At 42.1% G+C, this 22,211-nt stretch overlaps 1 protein-coding gene across 1 annotated transcript; it reads left to right on the top strand.

Annotated features, from left to right (window-relative positions):
* Window positions 1–2,931: 2,931 nt before the first annotated feature.
* Window positions 2,932–6,512, top strand: LOC138190303 (antifreeze protein Maxi). The gene is made up of 2 exons (XM_046634923.2): window positions 2,932–3,219; window positions 5,323–6,512. The coding sequence occupies exon 2, from the start codon at window positions 5,347–5,349 to the stop codon at window positions 6,226–6,228; it is 882 nt and encodes a 293-aa protein (XP_046490879.1). The 5' UTR covers window positions 2,932–3,219; window positions 5,323–5,346; the 3' UTR covers window positions 6,229–6,512.
* Window positions 6,513–22,211: the final 15,699 nt, after the last annotated feature.

The following is a 22,211-nucleotide window of genomic DNA, read 5'->3' as shown; positions in this document are numbered from 1 at the left end:
ATCTGTACGCTGTATAACTATACATGATGTGATAAAAACGATTTGTGGGTGAAGGATCGGGATAATGATTAATTAGCTGGATGTGGTCAAAGGCGTTTGAATTAGTCCAGATCTCGGAATCGCCGAAGAGAAGTCACACTTCCAGTATCTGATGAATAAAAAGCGAGACGAAAGTTCACGTAACGTTCTGCAGAACTTGAACACTCGTTGCTTGAAGTATTACGCGACTAAATACTTTTTTCCCGAACGATTTTTTCACTACTTTTTCTACTTTTTAAACTACAACAATTTATTTTCATCCGCCGTTTCTTGTACTTGGAAATTTTTCCTGCCTCTAACGTTTTTCGACTTCCCTCCACCAGCTTCCTGAAATACTAATTTGTAATTAATCCTTCTACGAGAACAAATAGACTCAGGTGATTTACATTCCACATTGATAAAAATGAAATTCGATTACGTTCACTGTCGATTTAAATCGTACATTTTTTTAAACATATATTATTCTTTATCAGTCAGTATTTTCCGTTGATATTTCACTTTCTATCGTGCAATTTTCATGAAAACAAAAAGTAGGAAGTGAAAATTATTCGCAGTATCTTCAGAAGGACAAAACTTTTGCCATTAATGTCATACAAGGTTTGCGAAAAATGTTAGAGCATTTTTCCGCGATTTCTACAAACGAGTACTGTAATTTGTTAATTTTTTGCGTTTATTTCTCTACGCGCATCATTACCGATCGTTTAAACGAATTATCTAGAAACTAAAAACATTGAGTAAATAAACAGAACCAGATCTGTTTAAAGAGTTTACAACAGTGCCGTAACGTGGACAGTAAGCACAAGTCAAATAACGTCATTATCGCTTTCCTTGAATAATCGATTCTGACCGGTCTATTCGATTCGGCAATTAGGCGGATCAGTTGTGCGTACATAAGATATCGTGTAATAGTAACTATCCACATTTCCACAGATAAGTTGCGTTTCAGATACTCTATTTATTAAACAAAACAAATCAAAAATAAAAAGCATAATTTCACAGGCTCGTAATTAGTAATTTTCACTCGCTGCAATTGAAAAAAAATCTCAGAACTCCAAAATTATCAAGGGTACCAAATTGAAAAAAAAAAAAAACTTGAACCGACTGAAGACAAGCATGTAATTTAAAAATGAAACGAATTAATTACTTTCACGATAAATTGCGTGAGCTGAGAAATTAGCACAGACTAGTTCCATTAGGTTAATTTGTTTTTTTTTTTTTTTTTCCTTCCAAATGTAAATCAATCGTAGGAGATAATCGTGTCGTACAGAAGCGAGACATCGTTCGAAGTGAGACCAAGGACTGGAGGAAAAGAATCAGGGGGAGAGAATTCGTTGAACCGTATAAGAAAAGTCGCGAAACCTCGGGGACCTTTTTGGCGACCCGTCAAAAATGCAGAACGCCGATCTCAGGCGAAGAAAGTTCTCTGTCTAATATCTGTGCGAGAGGCCCCTGTTAGAACAGCTGCATAATCCCGGATGCGGTGTATTTTACTGTTGATTTTATATCGCACAACGATATGAAACGTTGGCGGGGTTTTTTGCGCGCAACGTTTTTCCACCCAATAAAATGCGATTTCGAATCGTGGGTAGACGAAATATCTTTGTCGGAATCGTTACTTCCACCGTTTGATTGACGTTTTATTTCCCAAGTCCCGGCCGTCGATTCTGTGGAAAAAAACACACCGTCTTCGGCTGGGTGATCTTCTGCTCTATTTTACACTGTATAAGGATAAAAAGAGAAACGATTTCTCGCCGCTTTTTGCCACGGTTCCAATCGCCCAAGTACCCAATCTCTCTAATCTTCTAATCACTAAAAATCTTCGATTCCGTACAAATCACGAGTCCTCGCGATCTGTCGCAAATCATCGTTCGGCTCGATCGATCCGTCCCAATTTTTCGTCCGCACACGACTTCGATATCACTTTTTTTTTCTGTGCCCGTAAAATTCTCAACTTTGTAAAAAAATACATCACGTACTCGGTTCTCATTTTTGCAATGATCAGACATTTTCTCGGCAACGTTTTAGTCCCGCCCACACGTTACGTTATAAAACTTGCGATATCCGGACATTTAAGCAAATGAAATAAACGTAAATCTACAATTCGATATTATTCCAAAATAGAAATGTTGTCGGTCAAATATTTACGAGTCGATTCTTTAGGCTCGAATCAGGCGTGACGATGCATTTTTACCCGAAACACAATAGGACTTTTATTTCTAGTAGGCACAAGCTCAGACACATACAAGCATATATCTTTATATTATGCAAACGTTGATAATATTTGTCAACTGTTGCACAATTTTTCAATCAGATTACCTAACCTTGCCTCTCCAGGTACTTGAACACGTATAATATTATACCCACCAGTTCGTAGCCACGGTGTAATTGTTTCATTTACATCGACGAATTATTTCTCAAGCTCCTTGCAGGAATGCTCCGTTATGAGATATCTGTCAGGTGGTCAGGGTCTACCGATATTTTTTGTCCATTCTTTTCGAATTCTTTTTGCCTTCAATGATCTGGTTTTCGTTTGAACACCCAATGAAAAAAGAAATATATCCTCAAATCGCCAATCGATTTCATTGTTTTCGCGGTCAGTTGATACTCGGTTGGATCGATTTGAAAATGAGTTCATTTCGACGACAGGATTAATCATTCCATTCCAGACAAGTACGTTGCGAAAATTTACTCGCGGAATTATCGGTATTCACAAAACACGATCGGATAGGTCAGTTAAAATGATGAAACGTAGTCTAGATATCACGAGCCATTGACATATTTCGGTACTGCGAACACCGTGCAAATTGATAAGATTCTAAGATCGTAAGACTTATTTTGAATTTGGGGAAAACGGATAGTCAAAAATTCATAACATGACGTGGATCGTCTCAGGGACCAGCACCCCCGGATTTCGTAAGTTGGAAAGAATGACACGGTTCGAGATCGACGAAAAGTCGATTAATCTTGGATCACAAACTGACCTCCCTTCCCTTGGTCACCACCTCCCTCCCCGATATTGAAGGGGGAACACAAGACGTCTGTATCGCATGGACCAGGCAGCACTGACCAAGCCGGGAGGTATAAGAGGTCCGATTCCCGAGTGCACAAGCATCAGTTCTCAGCCCTCTTCCGGAGCAAAGACAGCTCCATTTACCAAGCTAGCATCGAGTGTGGTTAACCGTAAGTATATCTTCGGTTTTCGAGTAGCCCCGCAATCTCAATCTTCGACAAAGTCGGTACGACGTTTCGCTTGGAAGCCACCTCGCGTTCCTTAAATCTGATTTCGAGTATCCGCAATGTCGGTCAAGATGTAATTTTGTCCAAGTTCATTCACGCCTTCTCGTTTGAATGTTAAATCGCGCAATGAATTCCGGGTTCGATTATCTTTCCCAAGGGTGGCACAGCGTCAGGTTTAAACGTGGGGACACCTTGAAAGAGGACAAGACGTTGACTGCAAACTCGAGGCATTGAGGGAATGCAGGCCAAGCCAGGCCAGTTTTTCAAAGTGCATTTGAAAGGTGGTCCATTGGCGGGTTGTTATAGGAGTAAAGTAAATGTTCCAAGGCGGTTGTAGGTAAACGGGCATGCACACTTTATTTGCACCTGCGTTCTCCGGCTGACTCGTACAGTCCGTTTGCCGTTCGCGGCGCGTGCACTCGGGGGGATTGGCCAATGGGTATTTTTTATGTGGCTTATGGAGCGCGACCGAGTGGAATGAATGTTAAGTTTCAACAAACGAAGGCGTGTTACCAAATTTTTACCAATTATATAGAGCGCGACATTCTACGTAGGTAAAAATAATACGCGCAGAAACGAAGGTGAAAGTCCATGCTATGGAATATAATGCTGTGATCGGCAGCTCAATGTACTCGAACAGTAGTTCTAATGGTTTTTCCGGTCTCTGTTCATTTACCGATTCCATTATTCGCTCGGTGGCTTCCTCTTCATTTTTTTTCTCCGATTATACTGTGAGAGCCTGATTTTCCTTATCGCGGTCTTAAAATCTGCTGCAGGATAATCTAACGATCAATCAAAGCTTCAACTATTCTGCGAACAATCCCCGGTTACCGGGTCAATGTTTTTGCTCATACTCGGACCGCTGCTTAATCGTGCAACGCGACAAAACGAGAGAAATTGCTTTGGGACGGTTCTGGAAAAGAAGTTTGAAAAGAAATCGTTGAGTAATCGACTGGCGTAAGCCATGTCGACACGTAATTGCGTCGCTTTTGAATTCAATTCACGACAATTTACTGCATAATGCTTGAAATTTACTGATAAATTCTATCCCTCTTACAATTAATACAAATTTTGGAATCATCTTTGACGAATAAAAAATTTTTTATGCTCAAGTTATACTCAATTTTCTTCCTATAGAGTGTAAAATTGTTGCATATTTTCATTTCTTGGCAATAAAATTCTTTTGTTTTTTTTTTTTTGTTTTATAGGTTTAAGACTGAACCTTGTGAGATGGTAAAATTTTGATAACAGTATTTTCTTTTTTTCATTTCCAAAGCTTTCAAATGCGATAATTGCATTTGTTCTACTGTTTACGATTTCTATCTTTTTTTTTGTCCGTCTCGAATTCGATGCAGTGATAAAGCAGCTGAAATCAAGTACCAAGATTCCCGCGGTGGTACCGATTCGCGTTGCCAAACGTTAAATAAAAAAGGAGTGATGCAGCTCCGTGCGTTTTGTCCCGATTATCCACGCTTATACAACAAACCGATTTCCCGGGGGTCAATCTACCATGGCGATCGAGTCCCCCGCTTGCATAGTTTTGTCGCGCCGATCTCACGGGCGGGAAAGTTTCTTTTACGAAATGCCTTTCTTTCAATTTCAACAGAACAATTCGCGTTTCGGGCAATTACAATATCCGGCGAGAAGGATCGACCGACCGTCATTGATCGCGGTGCATGAAGCAGATCCCACTGGCGCATAAAAACAATCTGATTGTAAACTGAATTCGGAACCCTAAATTATCAAGCACTGGCCAATAACTCTTCTGCAGTTGGACACGGATGATTGGTCATTCGTCATTTGCGGTGACACTTGTGGCGTCTTTGTAGGAAGTAGATCGGTAATGCAGAGACGAGACTATCAAGTTCATTTCCCATCATTTGCCAATTTCCCGAACATTGATCCCAATCGAAAATTTTCATAGTATGTCCATAGAATCCATCTGAATCCGTTCCAAATTCCTATGGATCCCGTCGGAAATTGAAACGAATCAGATGGATTCATTCCATGGAACATTTTCACTAACGAAATCGGTTCTGTCCACAGCTCAGCAGTCCCATATCCCTCAAGATGAAGGTCTTCCTGGTGATCGCGTGCGTGATCGGCATGGCTCTCAGCGGTCCGAGCAAACGACAGCAGCAGTTGGAGGCCGATCAGCTTGAGGCAGAGGCCTACGAATACGATTACGGAAGCGAGCCATCAGCCTCACACTACTCGGACGCTGCAGTGGCCGCCAGCCACGGGCACGGGCACGGCCATGGACACGGGCACGGCCACGGCCACGTGGGTTACAGTTCAGGGGGTGGTTTGGTCAGCATAGCTCAGGGGGCGGCGGACCAGGCGCACAACCAAGTCGCGAACCAGCATAGCGCAGCCGGGCAAGCGGCTTACGTGGCGAAGAACACGCTGGCCCAAGCGGCGGCCCAATCGGCGGCCACAGCGGCGGCCGCGCTCGCTGGAAAGCAGATAATCCTCCTGGGCCTGGAACAGCAGTCGAGGGACGCCCACGTCGCCGTTGAGGGGGAGAAAATGCAGCTTCAGCAGGCTCAGCGTGCCGCCACTGCCGCCCAGAACACCGCCCAGCAGGCCATGCATCAGGTCCAAGTGATCACGGCCGCTCTGAACGCCGCCCAGGCCACGGCCGATCACGCGGCTCAGGCCGCGGCTGAAGCTGCGGCCGAGCTTGCCGCCCAGACCGCGATGGTAGGTCAGGCCAAGGCGCGCGCTGAGACCATTGACGAACAGCTCCACGCTTCCAGGGTGGATTTCGACGCTACGCAATCCGCGGCGAACAAGGCTGCGGCGGCGGCTCAGACCGCGCAGAACAACGCAGCCGCGGCTGCGGCACACGCTGCAAGCGCGGCCAGCGCTGTGGCTGGACATCATCCCGCCAGTCTTCATCAGGCCTCGCAGTTGGGGGACTCGCTAGAGTACAAGGGATACCGGTACTAGGCGTTGTCGGGCCCTTGATCGTCAACGCTTACCATCTTTATCACCGTACCAACCACGATCTAGCCACTTATGGCTTGTCACTTATCATCGAGTTGGGCGTCATTTGTTACCCCGGTTTTTTATACTGATGATGTTATGATACCGACGACGTCATTTTACTATTTCGATGCTGTTTTTATTTATTTTTTTTTTTTTGTTTTTTTTTTTTATTTTCTTCTTTCCCACTTGCAGTGGTTTGAATTACGATGGGTATAATAATAAAAATTGTTGCCATGTATGTTGAACGATTATGGTTTTTTCTTTCCTTATGTGTCATTTGCTGATTGATTAATTATACGTTGAGATTAAAACGGATCATACGATACCTGAAACAACTAACAACAGACACCTTTGTATCAGAACATTAGATTAGATTGTTGTATGAGTGCTAGTTAGTTTATGAAATTCTGTGACTGTAACGGAGGAACTTATTGATACAATATCTTAATAATTAATTACATTATATAATGGATGCCGTTCATCAAATTTACGGCTTACATCTATTTATTATTATAATTATATCAGTTTGAAGAAACACCGTAAGCTAGCTTGTCGATGATATTCTGTTCATTATGACTCAATCCTGGTTATTGGGTGCACAAAAATTTTAATTGAACATTATTGTTAAGGGCTTTCGGACGATAATTAGCGGAAAAGGGTCCCTGGATATCAAATCTCAGTAGGACGTTCTTGTACTATACGAAGGTGTCCTATCTTACTTACGATTGTATTTTGCAAATTGTAATTCTATAAATATTATTGATAGTGTTGTGATAACCTGAATGCATACTTATTTACTGATGTCATGTGCAAAGTCTAGCTGTGACACAATTGAGACGTCATGAACAGAAGATCGAAATGGACACAATTACTAACACATGCGAAATGATGTGTTGTGTAGAGAGAATGCAAACTTGATCCGCAATTACAAGAATAATGAAAAGAAATTCGTTCATTACTACATGGGTTAGATGTAATAGTAAAAATACGAAGTCATCCGCAACGTGTCCTACTAAGTTATATTGCACTGACACGCAGGCCAGAACTTGAAGTGTATGCAAAAAGTGAAATGTGACTATCTAGGGTGACATTTTTCATATGATAATAAGATAATGTTGAGTGCATTTCATTTTCCCGTATATTAGTCGGATTACTTGTGTGATGATCAATCAGTGTTGATACGTTTCAATTCGTCTATGACTCGTCAATACTGTTCTGCAACTTGTTCGAATACTATACAATTACACTGGCACACTTGTACTAGAAATAGTGACATATGTATTTCAATAAACTGATACTGAAGCTTAGTAACACTGGATTTGTAAATTGCAATTCCCAAACAATTGAAAGCCCCAAATCGTTTGATGTTGAAGCTGTGATAATTGTCAACCACTGTTCGTAGCGAGAAGTTGCTGCGTATAATCGATTCGTCTTGAATAATCACATCCATATAACGCTACTAGGAATTGATTCACGAACTTCTCATGATGGTGAAAATTTCACCAGGAATGCTAATAAATTAGCCGTAATGTTTTGTGTGGCGAGAAATCTTTGTCTCTAATTCATTTCGGATGAGTCTTTCCTGACTGATTGAACCCTCAGAAACTCAGGATACGCGGCGATAAAAGCAAGACACCAACAGCAGCGAAATGTCAAACTGAATACTTCGTTTTTTGGCTGTGACTTTTGATGCGTCGATCACAGCGTATTGGAACCACGCCCAATCGATTTCTCTGGCAAAATTACGTCCGAATAGCGCCGCAATTAATTTATTCCAGCACTTTTCAAAATCGCGAAAATTTTCGCCAAAAATGCAAAGGGGTTAGCCTTACTTTTTCGTCATTTTTCGACAAAAAATTTTGAGTCTCAGATTCGTTTTGTATGACCCTTACCTGACTAATTGGACCCCCAGGAACTCAGAAAACGCAGCGAAAAGAGCGTGGGATCAACAGGAGAGAAATTACGAAGGAAAATGCACCTGCTGAAAAATGTCGAAAACACAGGTTTTCGTTTTTTGGCTGTCACTTTTGATGCGTTGATCGCAGCGTATTGGGACTACGCCCAATCGATTTCTCCTGCAAAATTACGCCCGAATAGCGCCGCAATCAATTTATTCCAGCGCTTTTCAAAATCGAGAAAATTTTCGCCAAAAATGCAAAGGGGTTAGCCTTACTTTTTCTTCATTTTTCGACAAAAAATTTTGGGTCTCAGATTCGTTTTGTATGACCCTTTCCTGACTAATTGGACCCCCAGGAACTCAGAAAACGCAGCGAAAAGAGCGTGGGATCAACAGGAGAGAAATTACGAAGGAAAATGCACCTGCTGAAAAATGTCGAAAACACAGGTTTTCGTTTTTTGGCTGTCACTTTTGATGCGTTGATCGCAGCGTATTGGGACTACGCCCAATCGATTTCTCCTGCAAAATTACGCCCGAATAGCGCCGCAATCAATTTATTCCAGCGCTTTTCAAAATCGAGAAAATTTTCGCCAAAAATGCAAAGGGGTTAGCCTTACTTTTTCTTCATTTTTCGACAAAAAATTTTGGGTCTCAGATTCGTTTTGTATGACCCTTTCCTGACTAATTGGACCCCCAGGAACTCAGAAAACGCAGCGAAAAGAGCGTGGGATCAACAGGAGAGAAATTACGAAGGAAAATGCACCTGCTGAAAAATGTCGAAAACACAGGTTTTCGTTTTTTGGCTGTCACTTTTGATGCGTTGATCGCAGCGTATTGGGACTACGCCCAATCGATTTCTCCTGCAAAATTACGCCCGAATAGCGCCGCAATCAATTTATTCCAGCACTTTTCAAAATCGCGAAAATTTTCGCCAAAAATGCAAAGGGGTTAGCCTTACTTTTTCGTCATTTTTCGACAAAAAAATTTTGGGTCTCAGATTCGTTTTGTATGACCCTTTCCTGACTAATTGGACCCCCAGGAACTCAGAAAACGCAGCGGAAAGAGCGTGGGATCAACAGGAGAGAAATTACGAAGGAAAATGCACCTGCTGAAAAATGTCGAAAACACAGGTTTTCGTTTTTTGGCTGTAACTTTTGATGCGTTGATCGCAGCGTATTGGGACTACGCCCAATCGATTTCTCCTGCAAAATTACGTCCGAATAGCGCCGCAATCAATTTATTCCAGCACTTTTCGAAATCGCGAGAATTTTTGCCAAAAATGCAAAGGGGTTAGCCTTACTTTTTCTTCATTTTTCGACGAAAAATTTTGGGTCTCAGATTCGTTTTGTATGACCCTTACCTGACTAATTGGACCCCCAGGAACTCAGAAAACGCAGCGAAAAGAGCGTGGGATCAACAGGAGAGAAATTACGAAGAAAAATGCACCTGCTGAAAAATGTCGAAAACACAGGTTTTCGTTTTTTGGCTGTAACTTTTGATGCGTTGATCGCAGCGTATTGGAACTACGCCCAATCGATTTCTCTGGCAAAATTACGTCCGAATAGCGCCGCAATTAATTTATTCCAGCACTTTTCAAAATCGCGAAAATTTTCGCCAAAAATGCAAAGGGGTTAGCCTTACTTTTTCTTCATTTTTCGACGAAAAATTTTGGGTCTCAGATTCGTTTTGTGTGACCCTTTCCTGACTAATTGGACCCCCAGGAACTCAGAAAACGCAGCGGAAAGAGCGTGGGGTCAACAGGAGAGAAATTACGAAGGAAAATGCACCTGCTGAAAAATGTCGAAAACACAGGTTTTCGTTTTTTGGCTGTAACTTTTGATGCGTTGATCGCAGCGTATTGGGACTACGCCCAATCGATTTCTCCTGCAAAATTACGTCCGAATAGCGCCGCAATTAATTTATTCCAGCACTTTTCAAAATCGCGAAAATTTTCGCCAAAAATGCAAAGGGGTTAGCCTTACTTTTTCTTCATTTTTGGACAAAAAATTTTGGGTCTCAGATTCGTTTTGTATGACCCTTACCTGACTAATTGGACCCCCAGGAACTCAGAAAACGCAGCGAAAAGAGCGTGGGATCAACAGGAGAGAAATTACGAAGGAAAATGCACCTGCTGAAAAATGTCGAAAACACAGGTTTTCGTTTTTCGGCTGTAACTTTTGATGCGTTGATCGCAGCGTATTGGGACTACGCCCAATCGATTTCTCTGGCAAAATTACGTCCGAATAGCGCCGCAATTAATTTATTCCAGCACTTTTCAAAATCGCGAGAATTTTCGCCAAAAATGCAAAGGGGTTAGCCTTACTTTTTCGTCATTTTTGGACGAAAAATTTTGGGTCTCAGATTCGTTTTGTATGACCCTTACCTGACTAATTGGACCCCCAGGAACTCAGAAAACGCAGCGAAAAGAGCGTGGGATCAACAGGAGAGAAATTACGAAGGAAAATGCACCTGCTGAAAAATGTCGAAAACACAGGTTTTCGTTTTTTGGCTGTAACTTTTGATGCGTTGATCGCAGCGTATTGGGACTACGCCCAATCGATTTCTCCTGCAAAATTACGTCCGAATAGCGCCGCAATTAATTTATTCCAGCACTTTTCAAAATCGCGAAAATTTTCGCCAAAAATGCAAAGGGGTTAGCCTTACTTTTTCTTCATTTTTGGACGAAAAATTTTGGGTCTCAGATTCGTTTTGTATGACCCTTACCTGACTAATTGGACCCCCAGGAACTCAGAAAACGCAGCGAAAAGAGCGTGGGATCAACAGGAGAGAAATTACGAAGGAAAATGCACCTGCTGAAAAATGTCGAAAACACAGGTTTTCGTTTTTCGGCTGTAACTTTTGATGCGTTGATCGCAGCGTATTGGGACTACGCCCAATCGATTTCTCTGGCAAAATTACGTCCGAATAGCGCCGCAATTAATTTATTCCAGCACTTTTCAAAATCGCGAAAATTTTCGCCAAAAATGCAAAGGGGTTAGCCTTACTTTTTCGTCATTTTTCGACAAAAAATTTTGGGTCTCAGATTCGTTTTGTATGACCCTTTCCTGACTAATTGGACCCCCAGGAACTCAGAAAACGCAGCGGAAAGAGCGTGGGATCAACAGAAGAGAAATTACGAAGGAAAATGCACCTGCTGAAAAATGTCGAAAACACAGGTTTTCGTTTTTTGGCTGTAACTTTTGATGCGTTGATCGCAGCGTATTGGGACTACGCCCAATCGATTTCTCCTGCAAAATTACGTCCGAATAGCGCCGCAATCAATTTATTCCAGCACTTTTCAAAATCGCGAGAATTTTTGCCAAAAATGCAAAGGGGTTAGCCTTACTTTTTCTTCATTTTTTGACGAAAAATTTTGGGTCTCAGATTCGTTTTGTATGACCCTTTCCTGACTAATTGGACCCCCAGGAACTCAGAAAACGCAGCGGAAAGAGCGTGGGATCAACAGGAGAGAAATTACGAAGGAAAATGCACCTGCTGAAAAATGTCGAAAACACAGGTTTTCGTTTTTTGGCTGTAACTTTTGATGCGTTGATCGCGGCGTATTAGGACTACGCCCAATCGATTTCTCCTGCAAAATTACGTCCGAATAGCGCCGCAATTAATTTATTCCAGCAGTTTTCAAAATCGCGAAAATTTTCGCCAGAAATGCAAAGGGGTTAGCCTTACTTTTTCGTCATTTTTCGACAAAAAAATTTTGGGTCTCAGATTCGTTTTGTATGACCCTTTCCTGACTAATTGGACCCCCAGGAACTCAGAAAACGCAGCGGAAAGAGCGTGGGATCAACAGGAGAGAAATGACGAAGGAAAATGCACCTGCTGAAAAATGTCGAAAACACAGGTTTTCGTTTTTTGGCTGTAACTTTTGATGCGTTGATCGCAGCGTATTGGGACTACGCCCAATCGATTTCTCCTGCAAAATTACGTCCGAATAGCGCCGCAATTAATTTATTCCAGCACTTTTCAAAATCGCGAAAATTTTCGCCAAAAATGCAAAGGGGTTAGCCTTACTTTTTCTTCATTTTTGGACGAAAAATTTTGGGTCTCAGATTCGTTTTGTATGACCCTTACCTGACTAATTGGACCCCCAGGAACTCAGAAAACGCAGCGAAAAGAGCGTGGGATCAACAGGAGAGAAATTACGAAGGAAAATGCACCTGCTGAAAAATGTCGAAAACACAGGTTTTCGTTTTTTGGCTGTAACTTTTGATGCGTTGATCGCGGCGAATTGGGACTACGCCCAATCGATTTCTCCTGCAAAATTACGTCCGAATAGCGCCGCAATTAATTTATTCCAGCACTTTTCAAAATCGCGAAAATTTTCGCCAAAAATGCAAAGGGGTTAGCCTTACTTTTTCGTCATTTTTCGACGAAAAATTTTGGGTCTCAGATTCGTTTTGTATGACCCTTTCCTGACTAATTGGACCCCCAGGAATTTAGAAAACGCAGCGAAAAGAGCGTGGGATCAACAGGAGAGAAATTACGAAGGAAAATGCACCTGCTGAAAAATATCGAAAACACAGGTTTTCGTTTTTTGGCTGTAACTTTTGATGCGTTAATCGCAGCGTATTGGGACTACGCCCAATCAATTTCTCCTGCAAAATTACGTCCGAATAGCGCCGCAATCAATTTATTCCAGCACTTTTCAAAATCGCGAAAATTTTCGCCAAAAATGCAAAGGGGTTAGCCTTACTTTTTCGTCATTTTTCGACGAAAAATTTTGGGTCTCAGATTCGTTTTGTATGACCCTTTCCTGACTAATTGGACCCCCAGGAACTCAGAAAACGCAGCGGAAAGAGCGTGGGATCAACAGGAGAGAAATCACGAAGGAAAATGCACCTGCTGAAAAATGTCGAAAACACAGGTTTTCGTTTTCTGGCTGTAACTTTTGATGCGTTGATCGCAGCGTATTGGGACTACGCCCAATCGATTTCTCCTGCAAAATTACGCCCGAATAGCGCCGCAATCAATTTATTTCAGCACTTTTCAAAATCGCGAGAATTTTTGCCAAAAATGCAAAGGGGTCAGCCTTACTTTTTCTTCATTTTTCGACGAAAAATTTTGGGTCTCAGATTCGTTTTGTATGACCCTTTACTGTCTAATAGGACCCCCAGGAACTCAGAAAACGCAGCGAAAAGAGCGTGGGATCAACAGGAGAGAAATTACGAAGGAAAATGCACCTGCTGAAAAATGTCGAAAACACAGGTTTTCGTTTTTTGGCTGTAACTTTTGATGCGTTGATCGCAGCGTATTGGGACTACGCCACATCGATTTCTCCTGCAAAATTACGCCCGAATAGCGCCGCAATCAATTTATTCCAGCACTTTTCAAAATCGCGAGAATTTTTGCCAAAAATGCAAAGGGGTCAGCCTTACTTATTCTTCATTTTTCGACGAAAAATTTTGGGTCTCAGATTCGTTTTGTATGACCCTTTACTGACTAATTGGACCCCCAGGAACTCAGAAAACGCAGCGAAAAGAGCGTGGGATCAACAGGAGAGAAATTACGAAGGAAAATGCACCTGCTGAAAAATGTCGAAAACACAGGTTTTCGTTTTTTGGCTGTAACTTTCGATGCGTTGATCGCAGCGTATTGGGACTACGCCCAATCGATTTCTCCTGCAAAATTACGTCCGAATAGCGCCGCAATTAATTTATTCCAGCACTTTTCAAAATCGCGAGAATTTTTGCCAAAAATGCAAAGGGGTTAGCCTTACTTTTTCTTCATTTTTCGACGAAAAATTTTGGGTCTCAGATTCGTTTTGTATGACCCTTTCCTGACTAATTGGACCCCCAGGAACTCAGAAAACGCAGCGGAAAGAGCGTGGGATCAACAGGAGAGAAATTACGAAGGAAAATGCACCTGCTGAAAAATGTCGAAAACACAGGTTTTCGTTTTTTGGCTGTAACTTTTGATGCGTTGATCGCAGCGTATTGGGACTACGCCCAATCGATTTCTCCTGCAAAATTACGTCCGAATAGCGCCGCAATCAATTTATTCCAGCACTTTTCGAAATCGCGAGAATTTTTGCCAAAAATGCAAAGGGGTTAGCCTTACTTTTTCGTCATTTTTCGACAAAAAATTTTGGGTCTCAGATTCGTTTTGTATGACCCTTTCCTGACTAATTGGACCCCCAGGAACTCAGAAAACGCAGCGGAAAGAGCGTGGGATCAACAGGAGAGAAATTACGAAGGAAAATGCACCTGCTGAAAAATGTCGAAAACACAGGTTTTCGTTTTTTGGCTGTAACTTTTGATGCGTTGATCGCAGCGTATTGGGACTACGCCCAATCGATTTCTCCTGCAAAATTACGTCCGAATAGCGCCGCAATCAATTTATTCCAGCACTTTTCAAAATCGCGAGAATTTTTGCCAAAAATGCAAAGGGGTTAGCCATACTTTTTCTTCATTTTTCGACGAAAAATTTTGGGTCTCAGATTCGTTTTGTGTGACCCTTTCCTGACTAATTGGACCCCCAGGAACTCAGAAAACGCAGCGGAAAGAGCGTGGGATCAACAGGAGAGAAATTACGAAGGAAAATGCACCTGCTGAAAAATGTCGAAAACACAGGTTTTCGTTTTTTGGCTGTAACTTTTGATGCGTTGATCGCAGCGTATTGGGACTACGCCCAATCGATTTCTCCTGCAAAATTACGTCCGAATAGCGCCGCAATTAATTTATTCCAGCACTTTTCAAAATCGCGAAAATTTTCGCCAAAAATGCAAAGGGGTTAGCCTTACTTTTTCTTCATTTTTGGACGAAAAATTTTGGGTCTCAGATTCGTTTTGTATGACCCTTACCTGACTAATTGGACCCCCAGGAACTCAGAAAACGCAGCGAAAAGAGCGTGGGATCAACAGGAGAGAAATTACGAAGGAAAATGCACCTGCTGAAAAATGTCGAAAACACAGGTTTTCGTTTTTCGGCTGTAACTTTTGATGCGTTGATCGCAGCGTATTGGGACTACGCCCAATCGATTTCTCTGGCAAAATTACGTCCGAATAGCGCCGCAATTAATTTATTTCAGCACTTTTCAAAATCGCGAGAATTTTCGCCAAAAATGCAAAGGGGTTAGCCTTACTTTTTCGTCATTTTTGGACGAAAAATTTTGGGTCTCAGATTCGTTTTGTATGACCCTTACCTGACTAATTGGACCCCCAGGAACTCAGAAAACGCAGCGAAAAGAGCGTGGGATCAACAGGAGAGAAATTACGAAGGAAAATGCACCTGCTGAAAAATGTCGAAAACACAGGTTTTCGTTTTTTGGCTGTAACTTTTGATGCGTTGATCGCAGCGTATTGGAACTACGCCCAATCGATTTCTCTGGCAAAATTACGTCCGAATAGCGCCGCAATTAATTTATTCCAGCACTTTTCAAAATCGCGAAAATTTTCGCCAAAAATGCGAAGGGGTTAGCCTTACTTTTTCGTCATTTTTCGACAAAAAATTTTGGGTCTCAGATTCGTTTTGTATGACCCTTTCCTGACTAATTGGACCCCCAGGAACTCAGAAAACGCAGCGGAAAGAGCGTGGGATCAACAGGAGAGAAATTACGAAGGAAAATGCACCTGCTGAAAAATGTCGAAAACACAGGTTTTCGTTTTTTGGCTGTAACTTTTGATGCGTTGATCGCGGCGTATTAGGACTACGCCCAATCGATTTCTCCTGCAAAATTACGTCCGAATAGCGCCGCAATTAATTTATTCCAGCACTTTTCAAAATCGCGAAAATTTTCGCCAAAAATGCAAAGGGGTTAGCCTTACTTTTTCTTCATTTTTCGACGAAAAATTTTGGGTCTCAGATTCGTTTTGTATGACCCTTTCCTGACTAATTGGACCCCCAGGAACTCAGAAAACGCAGCGGAAAGAGCGTGGGATCAACAGGAGAGAAATTACGAAGGAGAATGCACCTGCTGAAAAATGTCGAAAACACAGGTTTTCGTTTTTTGGCTGTAACTTTTGATGCGTTGATCGCAGCGTATTGGGACTACGCCCAATCGATTTCTCCTGCAAAATGACGTCCGAATAGCGCCGCAATTAATTTATTCCAGCACTTTTCAAAATCGCGGAAATTTTCGCCAAAAATGCAAAGGGGTTAGCCTTACTTTTTCTTCATTTTTCGACGAAAAATTTTGGGTCTCAGATTAGTTTTGTATGACCCTTTCCGGACTAATTGGACCCCCAGGAACTCAGAAAACGCAGCGAAAAGAGCGTGGGATCAACAGGAGAGAAATTACGAAGGAAAATGCACCTGCTGAAAAATGTCGAAAACACAGGTTTTCGTTTTTTGGCTGTAACTTTTGATGCGTTGATCGCAGCGTATTGGGACTACGCCCAATCGATTTCTCTGGCAAAATTACGTCCAAATAGCGCCGCAATTAATTTATTCCAGCAGTTTTCAAAATCGCGAAAATTTTCGCCAGAAATGCAAAGGGGTTAGCCTTACTTTTTCGTCATTTTTCGACAAAAAAATTTTGGGTCTCAGATTCGTTTTGTATGACCCTTTCCTGACAAATTGGACCCCCAGGAACTCAGAAAACGCAGCGGAAAGAGCGTGGGATCAACAGGAGAGAAATTACGAAGGAAAATGCACCTGCTGAAAAATGTCGAAAACACAGGTTTTCGTTTTTTGGCTGTAACTTTTGATGCGTTGATCGCAGCGTATTGGGACTACGCCTAATCGATTTCTCCTGCAAAATTACGTCCGAATAGCGCCGCAATCAATTTATTCCAGCACTTTTCAAAATCGCGAGAATTTTTGCCAAAAATGCAAAGGGGTTAGCCTTACTTTTTCTTCATTTTTCGACGAAAAATTTTGGGTCTCAGATTCGTTTTGTATGACCCTTTCCTGACTAATTGGACCCCCAGGAACTCAGAAAACGCAGCGGAAAGAGCGTGGGATCAACAGGAGAGAAATTACGAAGGAAAATGCACCTGCTGAAAAATGTCGAAAACACAGGTTTTCGTTTTTTGGCTGTAACTTTTGATGCGTTGATCGCAGCGTATTGGGACTACGCCCAATCGATTTCTCCTGCAAAATTACGTCCGAATAGCGCCGAAATCAATTTATTCCAGCACTTTTGAAAATCGCGAGAATTTTTGCCAAAAATGCAAAGGGGTTAGCCTTACTTTTTCTTCATTTTTCGACGAAAAATTTTGGGTCTCAGATTCGTTTTGTGTGACCCTTTCCTGACTAATTGGACCCCCAGGAACTCAGAAAACGCAGCGGAAAGAGCGTGGGATCAACAGGAGAGAAATTACGAAGGAAAATGCACCTGCTGAAAAATGTCGAAAACACAGGTTTTCGTTTTTTGGCTGTAACTTTTGATGCGTTGATCGCAGCGTATTGGGACTACGCCCAATCGATTTCTCCTGCAAAATTACGTCCGAATAGCGCCGCAATTAATTTATTCCAGCACTTTTCAAAATCGCGAGAATTTTTGCCAAAAATGCAAAGGGGTTAGCCTTACTTTTTCTTCATTTTTCGACGAAAAATTTTGGGTCTCAGATTCGTTTTGTATGACCCTTACCTGACTAATTGGACCCCCAGGAACTCAGAAAACGCAGCGAAAAGAGCGTGGGATCAACAAGAGAGAAATTACGAAGGAAAATGCACCTGCTGAAAAATGTCGAAAACACAGGTTTTCGTTTTTCGGCTGTAACTTTTGATGCGTTGATCGCAGCGTATTGGGACTACGCCCAATCGATTTCTCTGGCAAAATTACGTCCGAATAGCGCCGCAATTAATTTATTCCAGCACTTTTCAAAATCGCGAGAATTTTCGCCAAAAATGCAAAGGGGTTAGCCTTACTTTTTCGTCATTTTTGGACGAAAAATTTTGGGTCTCAGATTCGTTTTGTATGACCCTTTCCTGACTAATTGGACCCCCAGGAACTCAGAAAACGCAGCGGAAAGAGCGTGGGATCAACAGGAGAGAAATTACGAAGGAAAATGCACCTGCTGAAAAATGTCGAAAACACAGGTTTTCGTTTTCTGGCTGTAACTTTTGATGCGTTGATCGCAGCGTATTGGGACTACGCCCAATCGATTTCTCCTGCAAAATTACGTCCGAATAGCGCCGCAATCAATTTATTCCAGCACTTTTCAAAATCGCGAGAATTTTTGCCAAAAATGCAAAGGGGTCAGCCTTACTTTTTCTTCATTTTTCGACGAAAAATTTTGGGTCTCAGATTCGTTTTGTATGACCCTTTACTGTCTAATTGGACCCCCAGGAACTCAGAAAACGCAGCGAAAAGAGCGTGGGATCAACAGGAGAGAAATTACGAAGGAAAATGCACCAGCTGAAAAATGTCGAAAACACAGGTTTTCGTTTTTTGGCTGTAACTTTTGATGCGTTGATCGCAGCGTATTGGGACTACGCCCAATCGATTTCTCCTGCAAAATTACGCCCGAATAGCGCCGCAATCAATTTATTCCAGCACTTTTCAAAATCGCGAGAATTTTTGCCAAAAATGCAAAGGGGTCAGCCTTACTTATTCTTCATTTTTCGACGAAAAATTTTGGGTCTCAGATTCGTTTTGTATGACCCTTTACTGACTAATTGGACCCCCAGGAACTCAGAAAACGCAGCGAAAAGAGCGTGGGATCAACAGGAGAGAAATTACGAAGGAAAATGCACCTGCTGAAAAATGTCGAAAACACAGGTTTTCGTTTTTTGGCTGTAACTTTCGATGCGTTGATCGCAGCGTATTGGGACTACGCCCAATCGATTTCTCCTGCAAAATTACGTCCGAATAGCGCCGCAATCAATTTATTCCAGCACTTTTCAAAATCGCGAGAATTTTTGCCAAAAATGCAAAGGGGTTAGCCTTACTTTTTCTTCATTTTTCGACGAAAAATTTTGGGTCTCAGATTCGTTTTGTATGACCCTTTCCTGACTAATTGGACCCCCAGGAACTCAGAAAACGCAGCGAAAAGAGCGTGGGATCAACAGGAGAGAAATTACGAAGGAAAATGCACCTGCTGAAAAATGTCGAAAACACAGGTTTTCGTTTTTTGGCTGTAACTTTTGATGCGTTGATCGCAGCGTATTGGGACTACGCCCAATCGATTTCTCCTGCAAAATTACTTTCGAATAGCGCCGAAATCAATTTATTCCAGCACTTTTCAAAATCGCGAGAATTTTTGCCAAAAATGCAAAGGGGTTAGCCTTACTTTTTCTTCATTTTTCGACGAAAAATTTTGGGTCTCAGATTCGTTTTGTGTGACCCTTTCCTGACTAATTGGACCCCCAGGAACTCAGAAAACGCAGCGGAAAGAGCGTGGGATCAACAGGAGAGAAATTACGAAGGAAAATGCACCTGCTGAAAAATGTCGAAAACACAGGTTTTCGTTTTTTGGCTGTAACTTTTGATGCGTTGATCGCAGCGTATTGGGACTACGCCCAATCGATTTCTCCCGCAAAATTACGTCCGAATAGCGCCGCAATTAATTTATTCCAGCACTTTTCAAAATCGCGAGAATTTTTGCCAAAAATGCAAAGGGGTTAGCCTTACTTTTTCTTCATTTTTCGACGAAAAATTTTGGGTCTCAGATTCGTTTTGTATGACCCTTACCTGACTAATTGGACCCCCAGGAACTCAGAAAACGCAGCGAAAAGAGCGTGGGATCAACAAGAGAGAAATTACGAAGGAAAATGCACCTGCTGAAAAATGTCGAAAACACAGGTTTTCGTTTTTCGGCTGTAACTTTTGATGCGTTGATCGCAGCGTATTGGGACTACGCCCAATCGATTTCTCTGGCAAAATTACGTCCGAATAGCGCCGCAATTAATTTATTCCAGCACTTTTCAAAATCGCGAGAATTTTCGCCAAAAATGCAAAGGGGTTAGCCTTACTTTTTCGTCATTTTTGGACGAAAAATTTTGGGTCTCAGATTCGTTTTGTATGACCCTTACCTGACTAATTGGACCCCCAGGAACTCAGAAAACGCAGCGAAAAGAGCGTGGGATCAACAGGAGAGAAATTACGAAGGAAAATGCACCTGCTGAAAAATGTCGAAAACACAGGTTTTCGTTTTTTGGCTGTAACTTTTGATGCGTTGATCGCAGCGTATTGGAACTACGCCCAATCGATTTCTCTGGCAAAATTACGTCCGAATAGCGCCGCAATTAATTTATTCCAGCACTTTTCAAAATCGCGAAAATTTTCGCCAAAAATGCAAAGGGGTTAGCCTTACTTTTTCGTCATTTTTCGACAAAAAATTTTGGGTCTCAGATTCGTTTTGTATGACCCTTTCCTGACTAATTGGACCCCCAGGAACTCAGAAAACGCAGCGGAAAGAGCGTGGGATCAACAGAAGAGAAATTACGAAGGAAAATGCACCTGCTGAAAAATGTCGAAAACACAGGTTTTCGTTTTTTGGCTGTAACTTTTGATGCGTTGATCGCAGCGTATTGGGACTACGCCCAATCGATTTCTCCTGCAAAATTACGTCCGAATAGCGCCGCAATCAATTTATTCCAGCACTTTTCAAAATCGCGAGAATTTTTGCCAAAAATGCAAAGGGGTTAGCCTTACTTTTTCTTCATTTTTTGACGAAAAATTTTGGGTCTCAGATTCGTTTTGTATGACCCTTTCCTGACTAATTGGACCCCCAGGAACTCAGAAAACGCAGCGGAAAGAGCGTGGGATCAACAGGAGAGAAATTACGAAGGAAAATGCACCTGCTGAAAAATGTCGAAAACACAGGTTTTCGTTTTTTGGCTGTAACTTTTGATGCGTTGATCGCGGCGTATTAGGACTACGCCCAATCGATTTCTCCTGCAAAATTACGTCCGAATAGCGCCGCAATTAATTTATTCCAGCACTTTTCAAAATCGCGAAAATTTTCGCCAAAAATGCAAAGGGGTTAGCCTTACTTTTTCTTCATTTTTCGACGAAAAATTTTGGGTCTCAGATTCGTTTTGTATGACCCTTTCCTGACTAATTGGACCCCCAGGAACTCAGAAAACGCAGCGGAAAGAGCGTGGGATCAACAGGAGAGAAATTACGAAGGAGAATGCACCTGCTAAAAAATGTCGAAAACACAGGTTTTCGTTTTTTGGCTGTAACTTTTGATGCGTTGATCGCAGCGTATTGGGACTACGCCCAATCGATTTCTCTGGCAAAATTACGTCCGAATAGCGCCGCAATTAATTTATTCCAGCAGTTTTCAAAATCGCGAAAATTTTCGCCAGAAATGCAAAGGGGTTAGCCTTACTTTTTCGTCATTTTTCGACAAAAAAATTTTGGGTCTCAGATTCGTTTTGTATGACCCTTTCCTGACTAATTGGACCCCCAGGAACTCAGAAAACGCAGCGGAAAGAGCGTGGGATCAACAGGAGAGAAATTACGAAGGAAAATGCACCTGCTGAAAAATGTCGAAAACACAGGTTTTCGTTTTTTGGCTGTAACTTTTGATGCGTTGATCGCAGCGTATTGGGACTACGCCCAATCGATTTCTCCTGCAAAATAACGCCCGAATAGCGCCGCAATCAATTTATTCCAGCACTTTTCAAAATCGCGAGAATTTTTGCCAAAAATGCAAAGGGGTCAGCCTTACTTTTTCTTCATTTTTCGACGAAAAATTTTGGGTCTCAGATTCGTTTTGTATGACCCTTTCCTGACTAATTGGACCCCCAGGAACTCAGAAAACGCAGCGGAAAGAGCGTGGGATCAACAGGAGAGAAATTACGAAGGAAAATGCACCTGCTGAAAAATGTCGAAAACACAGGTTTTCGTTTTTTGGCTGTAACTTTTGATGCGTTGATCGCAGCGTATTGGGACTACGCCCAATCGATTTCTCCTGCAAAATTACGCCCGAATAGCGCCGCAATCAATTTATTCCAGCACTTTTCAAAATCGCGAGAATTTTTGCCAAAAATGCAAAGGGGTTAGCCTTACTTTTTCTTCATTTTTCGACGAAAAATTTTGGGTCTCAGATTCGTTTTGTATGACCCTTTACTGACTCATTGGACCCCCAGGAACTCAGAAAACGCAGCGGAAAGAGCGTGGGATCAACAGGAGAGAA

This window comes from Neodiprion pinetum, chromosome 7 (assembly GCF_021155775.2).
Source record: "Neodiprion pinetum isolate iyNeoPine1 chromosome 7, iyNeoPine1.2, whole genome shotgun sequence".
NCBI classification, from domain to species: domain Eukaryota; kingdom Metazoa; phylum Arthropoda; class Insecta; order Hymenoptera; family Diprionidae; genus Neodiprion; species Neodiprion pinetum.
Note: the sequence above shows the minus strand (reverse complement) of the source record. Positions and strands in the feature narration are given on the sequence as shown.